General features: G+C 34.6%; 1 protein-coding gene across 1 annotated transcript in view; it reads right to left on the bottom strand.

Moving 5' to 3' along the window:
- Adamts19 (ADAM metallopeptidase with thrombospondin type 1 motif 19) overlaps positions 1-13,461 on the bottom strand; it is a 265,915-nt gene that overhangs the window by 27,687 nt on the left and 224,767 nt on the right. The window contains exons 20-21 of the mRNA XM_046460436.2: positions 12,727-12,931; positions 9,376-9,528 (exon numbers count right to left, since the gene is read on the bottom strand). Of these exons, the coding sequence (XP_046316392.1) occupies positions 9,376-9,528; positions 12,727-12,931 (358 nt within the window). The remainder of the gene's footprint in view (positions 1-9,375; positions 9,529-12,726; positions 12,932-13,461) is intronic.

The following is a 13,461-nucleotide window of genomic DNA, read 5'->3' as shown; positions in this document are numbered from 1 at the left end:
AAACTAAAAGTTGGTTCTTTGAAAAAATAAATAAGATCGACAGACCCTTAGCCATGCTAACGAAGAGAAGAAGAGAGAGAACTCAAATCACTAACATACGGGATGAAAAAGGCAATATCACAACAGACACTACAGAAATACAGAAGACAATTAGAAATTATTTTGAAAACCTATATTCCAATAAAATAGAAGATAGTGAAGACATTGATAAATTCCTTAAGTCATATGATTTGCCCAGACTGAGTCAGGAGGATACTCACAACTTAAACAGACCAATAACAATAGATGAAATAGAAGAAGCAATCAAAAGACTTCCAACCAAGAAAAGCCCAGGACCGGATGGGTATACAGCAGAGTTTTACAAAACCTTTAAGGAAGAATTAATACCAATACTTTTCAAGTTATTTCAGGAAATAGAAAAAGAAGGAGCTCTGCCAAATTCATTCTATGAGGCCAACATCACCCTGATTCCGAAACCAGACAAAGACACCTCAAAGAAAGAAAACTACAGACCAATATCTCTGATGAACATAGATGCAAAAATCCTCAATAAAATTCTGGCGAACCGGATACAAAGGCACATCAAAAAAATTGTGCACCATGATCAAGTTGGATTCATCCCTGGGATGCAAGGATGGTTCAATATACGGAAATCAATAAATGTTATTCACCACATCAATAGACTTAAAAATAAGAACCATATGATCATCTCAATAGACGCAGAAAAAGCATTCGACAAAGTACAGCATCCCTTTATGTTCAAAACATTAGAAAAACTAGGGATAACAGGAACTTACCTCGACATTGTAAAAGCTATCTATGCTAAGCCTCAGGCTAGCATCATTCTCAATGGAGAAAAATTGAAGGCATTCCCCCTAAAATCTGGAACAAGACAGGGATGCCCTCTATCACCACTTCTATTCAATATAGTTCTCGAAACACTGGCCAGAGCAATTAGACAGACGAAAGAAATTAAAGGCATAAAAATAGGAAAGGAAGAACTTAAATTATCACTATTTGCAGATGACATGATTCTATACCTAGAAGACCCAAAAGGGTCTACAAAAAAACTACTAGAACTAATAAATGAATTCAGCAAAGTGGCAGGATATAAAATCAACACGCATAAATCAAAGGCATTTCTGTATATCAGCGACAAAACTTCTGAAACGGAAATGAGGAAAAACACTCCATTCACAATATCCTCAAAAAAAATAAAATACTTGGGAATCAACCTAACAAGAGAGGTGAAAGATTTATATAATGAAAACTACAAAACCCTAAAAAGAGAAGTAGAAGAAGATCTTAGAAGATGGAAAAATATACCCTGTTCATGGATAGGCAGAACTAACATCATCAAAATGGCGATATTACCAAAAGTTCTCTATAGGTTTAATGCAATGCCAATCAAAATCCCAACGGCATTTCTTGTAGAAATGGATAAAGCAATCATGAAATTCATATGGAAAAATAAAAGACCCAGAATAGCAAAAGCAATTCTAAGCAGGAAGTGTGAATCAGGCGGTATAGCGATACCAGACTTAAAACTATATTACAGAGCAATAGTAACAAAAACAGCATGGTACTGGTACCAAAACAGGAGGGTGGACCAATGGTACAGAATAGAGGACACAGAGACTAATCCACAAAGCTACAACTATCTTATATTTGATAAAGGAGCTAAAAGCATGCAATGGAGGGAGGATAGCATCTTCAACAAATGGTGCTGGGAAAACTGGAAATCCATATGCAACAAAATGAAACTGAATCCCCTCCTCTCGCCATGCACAAAAGTTAACTCAAAGTGGATCAAGGAGCTAGATATCAAATCAGAGACTCTGCGTCTGATAGAAGAAAAAGTTGGCTCCGATCTACATATTGTAGGGTCGGGCTCCAAATTCCTTAATAGGACACCCATAGCACAAAAGTTGATAACAAAAATCAACAAATGGGACTTACTTAAACTGAAAAGTTTTCTCTCAGCAAGAGAAACAATAAAAGAGGTAAATAGGGAGCCTACATTATGGGAACAAATTTTTACTCCTCACACTTCAGATAGAGCCCTAATATCCAGAGTATACAAAGAACTCAAAAAATTAAACAATAAGAAAACAAATAACCCAATCAACAAATGGGCCAAAGACCTGAACAGACACTTCTCAGAGGAGGACATACAATCAATCAACAAGTACATGAAAAAATGCTCACCATCTCTAGCAGTCAGAGAAATGCAAATCAAAACCACCCTAAGATACCATCTCACTCCAGTAAGATTGGCAGCCATTATGAAGTCAAACAACAACAAGTGCTGGAGAGGATGTGGGGAAAAGGGTACTCTTGTACATTGCTGGTGGGACTGCAAACTGGTGCGGCCAATCTGGAAAACAGTATGGAGACTCCTGGGAAAGCTGGGAATGGAACCACCATTTGACCCAGCTATTGCCCTTCTTGGACTTTTCCCTGAAGACCTTGAAAGAGCGTACTACAGGGATACTGCTACATCGATGTTCATAGCAGCACAATTCACAATTGCTAGACTGTGGAACCAACCCAGATGCCCTTCAATAGATGAATGGATAAAAAAACTGTGGCATTTATACACCATGGAGTATTACGCAGCACTAAAAAATGACAAAATCATAGAATTTGCAGGGAAATGGATGGCACTAGAGCAGATTATGCTTAGTGAAGCTAGCCAATCCCTAAAAAACAAATACCAAATGTCTTCTTTGATATAATGAGAGCAACTAAGAACAGAGCAGGGAGGAAGAGCAGGAAGAAAAGATTAACATTAAACAGATACATGAGGTGGGACGGAAAGGGAGAGAAAAGGGAAATTGCATGGTAATGGAGGGAGACCCTCATTGTTATACAAAATTACATATAAGAGGTTGTGAGGGGAATGGGAAAATAAACAAGGAGAGATATGAATTACAGTGGATGGGGTAGAGAGACAAGATGGGAGGGGAGGGAGGGGGGATGGTAGAGGATAGGAAAGGTAGCAGAATACAACAGTTACTAATAGGGCATTATGTAAAAATGTGGATGTGTAACCGATGTGATTCTGCAATCTGTATTTGGGGTAAAATTGGGAGTTCATAACCAACTTGAATCTAATGTATGAAATATGATATGTGAAGAGCTTTATAATGTTTTGAACAACCAATAAAAAAAAATTAAAAAAAAAAAAAAAAAAAAAAAAAAAGAACAATAGAATAGAAGACACAGAGATAAGCTCACATTGATCAGACATCTGATAATCAAAAGAGATGCAAAAAACACACATTTAAAATTGATAGCCTTTTAAACACATGGTGCTGGGAAAACCAGATATCCATATGTAGAAGAATAAAACTAGATCCCTATCTCTCACCCTGCACAAAAATCAACTGTCAGTAGATAAAAGATGTAGGAATTAGACTATAGAGTCTGCAACTCCTAGAAGAAAACAGGGTGAATACTCCAACATATGCGCACAGGCTCCCACCTTTTCAGCAAGATTCCTGAAGTTTAAGAAGTAAAAGGAAGAAATAATGAATGTGATGGCATCAAGGCAAAAGCTTCTGCACAACAAAGCCAACAACTAAGAAAATGAAGAGAGAGCCTATAGACTGAAAGAAAATCTTTCCCAGCTACTACCCTCTCAAGGGATAATTCCAGAATACATAAAGAACTCAAAAAACCTAACAGCAAAATGAAAGAAAGAAAAAAATAAAAACAAATAACCCAATCAATTAATAGGAAAAAGCAGTAAAGAAACATTTCTCAAAAGAAGAATAGGGCAAACAAATATACCAAAAAATATTCAACATCCCTAGTAATTGGGAATATGCAAATAAAAACTACATTGAAATTTCATCTTACTCTGGTTGAATGGCAATTATCAAAAATACAAATAATAATAAATGCTGGCAAGCATATAGGAGAAACGGTACATTGTTGTTGAGACGACAAATTAGAACAACTTTGGAAAGCGGTATGGAGATTTCTCAGAAGACTAGGAATGGAACCAACATATGATCCAGCTACCCCACTTCTTGGCATTTATCCAAAAGAACTGAAATCAGTATACTGCCATGATACAGAAATATCAATATTTATAGCAGCACAATTCACAACAGTCAAGTTATAGGACCAGCCCCAGTGCCCGTCAACAGATGAATAGGTAGAAATGTGGTGTTTATATACACAATAGACTTTTACTGAATCTTAAAAGAAGAATGAATTTATAGCATTTGCTGGCAAATGGATTGAACTGGAGAAAATCATGGTATGTGAAATAAGCCAGACTCAGAAAGTCAAGGGTCAAGTGTTTTCTTTCATATATAGAAGATAGAGCGCAATGAGGGGGGAAAGTTGGGAGATCCCATGAAAATACAAGAGAGATCAGTGAAGTAGAGGAAGGGAATCGAGGGAGAGGGAGGAGGGATGGGAAAAGGCAGGAACAGAATGAAATTGACCAAGTAATGCTATATACTTATATGAATATACCACACTGAATCTCACCTTTGTGTATATCTATGTATCATTAATTAAAAACAAAAAAAACAATAAATAAATGAAAGACTAGTAGAGTAAAGAAAGGAGAGTAAGGGAGGTAGAAGAGGAGGGAAAGCAGAAGTACTAAGGGCTAAAATGCAACAATCTATCTTCCAGGCATGTATTTATGTTAAATAAACCCCACTGTTATGTATAACTATAATGCACTATCACAAACATTGAAAAAAAATTAAAGCTACAGGAAACTGGAAAATAGTATAGGATAACTATAAAATAAGTAGAATTCTCATTCACCCAAATGTAATTTTTAATAATTAGAACATATGTATTTAGATCAATATATTTCCCCTATTCATTAGCAGAAATTCTCTTGGTTTGTAGATTCTTTATCTAGCTAATTCCTCTTCTATTCAATGGAACATGTTGAATATGGTTTCAGATCCTTGTTGTAGGAAAATTTAAAAATGACTCATTGTACTCCAAATTCTATATCTACTACTTCTAAAAAATAAAGATATATCCAACTAGCTGTAAATGTAAATCCTCCAAAATGATTCACTGTGCTTCCAGCATTGCTTTGAATTATATGATCTCAAAGAGACTCATAATCTCTAGCATAAATACTTATTAATAATGTCATAGTTTGATATGTGGGCCCAAACTAATCATTTTCTAGAATTTTAAAGGACTGAATAAACTTAAATTGTAAAGTAGAAATTGAATCTAAGACTAAATCAATAATAATTAAAATTCTAAGTATCCAATTTGTCTTTAAAACTTGGTTGAATAAGCATAAACCACTTGCTAATACCACATGAAGAGTTAGTTCTATAAAAACTTCATAAAGGACCAAGTTCTGTGTAACAGATAAAACAATACTCTTTTATTTGCTCTATAGCTGGTCTCCAATAATGTAAACCAGAAGTTTCAGAAGTTCAAGTAAAGGCAAAGAGGTCAAATTCAGGCAGAAAATATGTCATTTTATTAAACACAAGGAACTGCAATATTTCAATTCTGTGTTCTATACTTAGGACAGCTTAAACAAGTGATTTCAAACTTATGTTGCTAGGAAATATATGGGTCAGGTTCTCCCAGGAAAGATCATCAGGGCACATCCACATTTTGGGTGTAGTCAGAATGTTACCTACAATGGTGGCAATTGTTAACTCACGGCAGAGCTAAGCTCTGCCATTTTTTTTTTTTTTGCCAACCTCTAGTCTTGATGCAAGCATGAAAAATGTTCAGTGAGACTGCATTCCATTAACTTAGAAATAAGAGTTAATAATTTTATTATAGATTTCTCTCTTTCACCATATCTGGATACCCCCTCCCCGCCACACACACACACACATTCAAGCTGAGAATAATCCTTCCACTGTTTACATAAAACCACCCAAAACATAAATACTAGACATGTTGTAGACAGATATAAATTGAGTGGACCTAGTTGGAGGCATAAGCCATATTCTTAAACTCCAAGTAGCCAACACTGTCTTTCCCCAGGAGTGGTCAAAAACTCGGAGGCAGAGGGATACCCTGAGCACACACTTTTGTTTTGGTTGGTTCCCTGAGTAATACATCTATATTATTGAGAGGATTGGGTTTTACAGTGCTAGGCATTGTAGTTAGCACATCAACTACTCCCAATTGAAGCCAAACCAAGACTTAGTTTTAAGTCCTCTTAGGTGTATTGACAGCTTTGAAAATATGAGTAGAATTTGAGTGGAGTTGACAGATTAATGGACCTCAGAGGAGCACAGAAATCCAGCCACAACCACACACATCTTGTTACTATTTCTGTTCCAGAGACACAGCTGATAAGAATAAGAGATGTATGTTTTTTTTTTCCCCTGTCTCTGAATATTTCAAGCACTGAAACTTAATTATCACAGCGTCCGTCCTTTTCTCCACAATTGTTTTGGGACACTCTTCATTTTAACATGAAAGTAGTATCTTAGAAGTATCGAAGGAGGAGGGAAATCAATAAAATTCACATGGAGTTAATTTGCACACACACTTGTTTAAATTTCTGATGCTGAGACCTCAAATTATAGTAGGAAATATCTCCTTAAGATAAAGGGAAGACATATTGACTTGAAGAGATTATAAAGGGATTGGGGGAAAACCCAAAACCCAGAGGATCTTCTAAATAAGCAAAGAAAAAATAAATGACCTAATAAAGATAAAATGTTTGGAATAAAGATGAACATTTACTGGAGCCATTCATTTTTCCCCCGACTCAAAAAATCTATGTTATAGCTGAGACATATTACAGTAATATAACAAACCCACTTAAAATTAATTAAATCCTAGTATACTTAAGCATTTTCGTGGTAAAATGAAAAAAAAAAATTTCAAGTTAAACACACAAAAAAACCCAAAATCAATGTTCTTTATAATTTTCCTAGTTAATTTTGGTTTTGATTGAGATTTAACCAGAGGCTACAAAATAGGCATATTTTTATTAATCAAAAGTAGAAGTATTGTCATGCAGATAGGATTGACTCACCACATTTCCACTTGCAGCATTTTATAAGCTTCCAATTCTATGTCCAACATTACAATTAAACTGGATCTTTTGTTTGTTAAATCTTTTGGTATTTCTAGTCAACTGGGAATTAACAAGACTTGTCATTTAAAATAATTCTATTTATTGCTAAAGTTGAAAAAATATAGTTAATTTATCCTCACTGTTTTCAGACATTTTTCATAGGGCAGAATTGTTTCATTCAAAGAAAACTTGAGAATTTCACTAGTTGAAATAAATGAGTCCCTACAATGGAAGTGTAGCAATTAAGAGTTGGCTTGAAATAGCTTGAAATATAGCTTGAAAACACTATTGCTGTCCATTTCTCTTGTATTACTGATATGGAAACAAATACACAAAGGCATTCAATGGCTTAACCAATTTACTCATCTAAGCAATGAGTGTATATATATTGTCTTCATATTTCTTGAATCCCAAACACTCATGGATTTATTTCTGGGTCCTCTGTTCTGTTCCATTGGTCTATGGTTCTGTTTACATGCCAATACCATGCTGTTTTTGTTACTATGACTATAATATGTTTTGAAATCTATTATTGTCTTGTATTTGGCATTGCTCAATTTGTTCAGGATTGCTTTGGCTGTTCATGTTCTTTTGTATTTTCATGTTCTTTTTAGGATTTATTTCTAGTTCTGTGAAAAAAAATTATTGGTATTTTAATGGGAATTGCTTTGAATCTATAGATGACTTTGGGTACTATGACCAATTAAGCTATATCAATTCTCCTAATCCATGAACATGAGAGGTCTCTCCACCTTCTCACCTTCTAATGCCTTCTTCATTTTCTTTCTTCAGTGTTTTATAATTTTCATGTAGAGGTCTTTCACATCCTTAGGCTTATTTCTGAGTATCTTATTATTTTTGTGTGTGGTTATTGTGAATGTGATTGATTTTCTGATTTCTTTCACAATGAATTCATTATTGATGTTTAGGAAAGCTACAGATTTTTTGTATGTTGAGTTTTTAGTAATGCTACTTTACATAGTTTATCAGTTTAAAAATCTTTTGGTGAATTAGTTAGAATTTTCTATGCATAGAATCATGCCAATAGCAAACATATAACTTGACTTTCTCCTTTACTACTTGCATTCTTTCTTTTTCTTTTTCTTGCCCAACTGCTCTGGCTAGAATTCCAAGTACTCTTTTGAATAAGAGTGGTGAGATTAGACACACTTGTCTCTGATATCAGAGGAAATTTTGAATGTTGAAAGTAGTTGAAAGAGAGCATGGTTCACTGAAAACTCAGATGCAATGTAAATGTGCAAACGTTTGTTAATAAAAAAAGAGTCATAATAAAGAAGCTTAAATTTTATATGTCAAGGATTTCAGGTTGATTAACACTGGAAAAGCTACGTAATTAAAGCGCTTTGTATACTGAAATGATTTTTCCCACAAGTTTCTTCCTATTACATTTCTGTAAATACCATGCTCCTTACCATATCCCAGCAGCTGTTACTTTTTTCCATTTATTAAAAAATGGGAAGGAGAAAAGATCTATTATGCATCACCTATGTCATAGAATGTGATGATTCCATGATAATAGGTATATAATATCATAGCCGAATAAAGGATGATTTAATTTATACTTATATGAAAAGTAGTATTTTAGAGTTGTTTTCACCAGGATATGATCAGAATTTCATCTTAAAATAGGGGTTTGTGAGTACTTTACCGAGTAAATGTGTTGTTATTTTCTATAGCTCAATTAACTATATGTGAGGCTTCTCTTATATAAATTTTAAGTAAACATTATTATTGTGAAATTAAACTTACTTGTCACTTGAAAAATGAGTTGTGTCTGCTTGAATTGACCAGAGCATTTCAAGAATTCTGTTCCTTTATATTTCTACTATACACAACCCAAAACATTGGTGGGAAAAAGATTGCCTTTACCTATTAAGATGTGAGTTCCTTTACTTGGTTTTGCTACTACTTCCCTTGATCATATTTTTATTTTACTTATTTTACACTATTTTGACTATTAGATCAGTTTCATGAAAAAATATTCTAAGAAAGAACTGTTAATAAAAACTAATAAATAAACAAAATAATAATAATAGTTATTATTTTTAAGGGCTTCTTTTATGCCAAATATGGTTGCATGTGCCTTTTTAAAAAGTCTTCTTTAATCTGTAACACAATTCTATAGCGATCATGATCACAGACAGATGAACAGGATTTGAACCTGAGTATAAACTATTCCACACCCCATGATTTTTACCTATATTCTCCATAACTCTCTAATTCTATACTACATGGTTGTAGTACCTGGAATAATACTGACATTATTGAAAATTATTATTAGGAATATACAGGATGCTTCTCACCTTTGACCAGTCACCCATTCTCCATACATAGCATTTTGAATAATCTTCACAGTCTTCAGCTTCTTGGGGTCTGGTAGAGAGGACACATTTCTTTCTTGGGTTAGTGCATCGCACAGTCCGATGGCGTACACCTTTGCCACACTTGACAGAACACTGAAAGATGACATCGGAGGTGTGAAAATAGTTGCTGGTTAGAAGACACAGACCATAGACTAATTTTTGTTAAGTGTTTGGCAAGTGTTTCTAACCATCTATAATGGGACCATGATCCACATAAAAACCAGGCAAAACAATTAAGGACAAGTTTATGGGTACCTCCATGCTAAGAAGTTATATCAAATACCAGATGGAGTTTAAGACAGTGTTAGAAAAAGAATGGACTCAAGAACACTGGACTGCAAGGTGAGGTGTTGCATGTCTATAATCCCAGTGGCTCTGGAGGCTGAGGCAGGAGGATCAGGAGTTCAAAGCCAGCCTCAGCAAAAAGCAAAGTGCTAAGCAACTCAGTGAGATCCTATGAGAAATATACAAAATAGTGCTGGGGTGTGGTTCAGTGGTTGAGTGCCCCTGAGTTCAATTCCTGGTAAGTACCCTCCCACCACAGGAAAACAAACAAACTCTCAACCATTGTATAGAAAGAATCAATTTAAGAAAGAATGGGAGCTCATAACCCACTTGAATCAAATTGTGAAATATGATATATCAAGAACTATGTAATGTTTTGAACAGCCAACAATAAAAAATTAAAAAAAAATTAAAAAAAATAAAATATGAAAAATGGTAAAGAAAAAAAAGAAAGACAAATAAGTGGCTGGGGCTGGGGCTCAGTGGTAGTGAACTTACCTGGCAAGTGTGAGGCACTGGGTTTTGTTTCTCAGCACCACATATAAATAAATAAAATAAAGGTTTATCAACAAATAAACAAAAATTTTAAAAAAAGACAAATAAATGTAAATAAAATGTAAAGTACTGCCATATGAGGGGGTGTCAGCCTGTAATCCCATTAATTCAAGAGGCTGAGGCAGGAGGAACATAATCTTAAGGCCAGCCTCAGCAATTTAGTGAAGCCCTAAGCAAGACCCTGTCTCAAAATAAAAAATGCAAAGGGCTGAGGATGTGGCTCAGTAATAGAGTTCAATATCCAAGACCAGAAATCAAACAAACACAAAGAAAGTAAAATACCAATCTTCAATTAATATCAGATTTCTCTATACAATGATGTAATGAATATCTTCATTTAACCTAAATAAAGGTTAGTGAAAAATGACCATTTCTCACAGAATGCCATTTTTTAACAAACATTTCTGAAAACTAAAAATAGAGAAAATCTTACTAAAAGGGGACAACTTATTTAAATAAATAACCACACACACCTGTAGATCATTATTATAAATGGTTGTATGGGTTGAAAATACAATTTAGTTCAAAAGCAATTCAGGTAATTTCACAAATATCTGATTCTTGATGTTGGTGAGATGACAGATTAGAACATACATGTATATTTCACGTATTCTGGGTACAAATTACTCTCTGATTTATATTTGTGCTTCTGATTATGGAACATGCACAGATCATCCCTACTTTCCAATGGTAGGCTCAGTGAAGACCTGGATGTGGACACCAAAACTGTATTGGGTTGGGAGGAAGGCAGTGGTTGGAGTGTAGCAGAAACAGTTAATTGAAATTCTAGTTTATATTTGTTTCTGAAAAAGGTCCAAAGAAAGAGTTGCAGGACATACTTAACAATGATGTCACATAGGGATAACCATGCTTGTGCCCAGATCATTGCTCAGAGCTGCAGTCAGAGGCAGAAACTCAGCTAACCACTCCACTCACTTTCATAGGCTTTAGCAACAGTTGTGTTGCTGGAAGCTTGCACCTGGAACTGATGACATTTGAAATACACTGAATCTTGCACAAATTAGTAATTGTCTCATAATTTTTAGTTTGCATTTAACTACATTGAGCTTTAGAGTGGATCATATATTGTGATTTGGCATTTTAATCCTTATATTTTTAGGTTTTATGATTAAAATTATCTCTGATTCATATAATCAAGTTTTAAATTAAATGAAAAAAAGACAGACTTTTTAAAATTGGCATATTCCATTGTGACACATTACTTCTCCTTAGCTGTTGCTAAAAATCTGTATTGTAGACTATTTCTGACCTATTTCTTCCTAAAGAGCTTGTAAAAATGTCACAGTTGGGCTGGGTGTGAGGTACTTTTGTTTCTCTCATGTTCTTGTGAATCCTCTCTCCATATTGAACTGATTCATTTCAGTGTAAAGCCTGATATGGCATTCATTTTCAAAAGGTCACATTATAAATGAAAAAAAATGTATTGAACACAAAGCTAAAACCAAGGAAAGAAAGAAAAACAGAAAAATGAGCTCTTTGCAAATGTGTTTTCAGGGAGGTTGAATTACTTAAAGAACACTTAGAAAGTGCAGTATTTATGCCACTCAATCTTAAAAGAGTGGCTACTTACTTTTCTATGTATCATTTTCAGATCCTATTTAATAGTCAAGTGGATAGGTGACACATGCATGTGTCTTTGAACCTGGGTATGAGTATAAATATGTAAGAGGTTTTGTTTGGATTTATGCACCCACACACTCAACACTAAAATACTCCATAGAAGTCAATAAATAGATGTAATGAGTGGCAATTATTATTATTATTATTATTATTATTATTATTAAAAGATATGCATCATGGTAATAGAAAATAAAATACTCTTGATCAGCATGAACTATACCTGTAGGTTGTATAAAACAAGCTAGTGTAAGTGAGTGAGACAGTTCTGGTTGAGATCCAAGCTTTACTACTTAGGTAGGACTTTGGGTAAGCTAATTCTCTGAATTGTATTGCCATCATTTACAAAATGGTGAATGCTATTAAGTTTCTTGCATTCTTGGTCATTCAGTATACATGATGCAATAAATAAGAAGTAAAAGCACACTCACTGCTCATATAAGGTGATTGCTAAATGTTAATTTCCTTTTTTCTTTCCCTTTAAAATGTTTGGTGATATGAAATGAGTCAAACGTGTATTTTAATGCGTGTGTAGTTGAGAGTATATTCACAGTATATAAATGAGGTAGCAAAAGTCTAAAATGTATATAAAATTTTCTATTGATTGTTTTATAATATTTATAAAATAAGGAGTAAATATCTGTCTTTTTTCAAAATTATTTATGTTCATTCCTTTTATTATCAGTGAAAGTAATGCATAGTATTAAAAATATCACCTCTGATGCAGAGAGATTCTGGATATGATACAATATGACTTTGTACAACATAAGGATCAGAGAAAGAAAAGGGAAAGGAATGGGTTGAGTACTGCACCTCGGACCACACTCCTGCCTCCCACACGGTCATGCAGTCCTGTCCCTCACAGCGCTGGGCAGAGGCAGGCTTAGGCCCAGTGCAGTCTCTCTCTCGTGCTCTAATGAGAGTTCCGTTGCTCAGTTGCTGGGTACAGGCCACCTGTCTGCTCTGCATGCCTTTTCCACAAGTTCGAGAACACGTGGTCCATTCTGTCATCATCCATCTAAAAGTAAAGCAAGAGTGACTGGAAACATGCTAAAAAATATCCACTGCCATACATCTGACGTGTTTAGAATTGGCAGAAAGTTACCTTCAACTTTGTGTGATTTACTAACATTAGCCTTTTATCCAAGATACCTATGATGTCTATTGCCTTAAATTCTCCATGTGTCTTATCTATAGGGCTTGTTATTAGAATGTGAAAAATGTATGTCACAGTCTGTCCAGGTCATCATACATGTTAACTTTTACTGCTCATCAAATTATCCCATCAAAGCACCTTTAAGTATAAAACTAGAAATATCCAGGAGTTATTTCTATTCTTTGCATTTCAAATATTTACCGTAGCCCCCTGTGTTAGGTAAACAACCATGAACATTTACAGAGGAAATTTCTCTTACCAAAGATGGAGGCATACCCTTCCAGAGAGAGGTATATAATGATATCATGTTCAGCTGCTGAGGTGAAATGAGGTGAATGAATCAGACATTGTTACATTGTCTTTGGTTACAATGTGAAGGTAACACAAGCACT

This window comes from Marmota monax, unplaced genomic scaffold (assembly GCF_021218885.2).
Source record: "Marmota monax isolate L192 unplaced genomic scaffold, Marmota_monax_Labrador192_F-V1.1 WCK01_AAM20220418_F8-fsc00006, whole genome shotgun sequence".
Taxonomy (NCBI): Eukaryota; Metazoa; Chordata; class Mammalia; order Rodentia; family Sciuridae; genus Marmota; species Marmota monax.
This window is presented reverse-complemented; position numbering and strand designations above follow the sequence as displayed.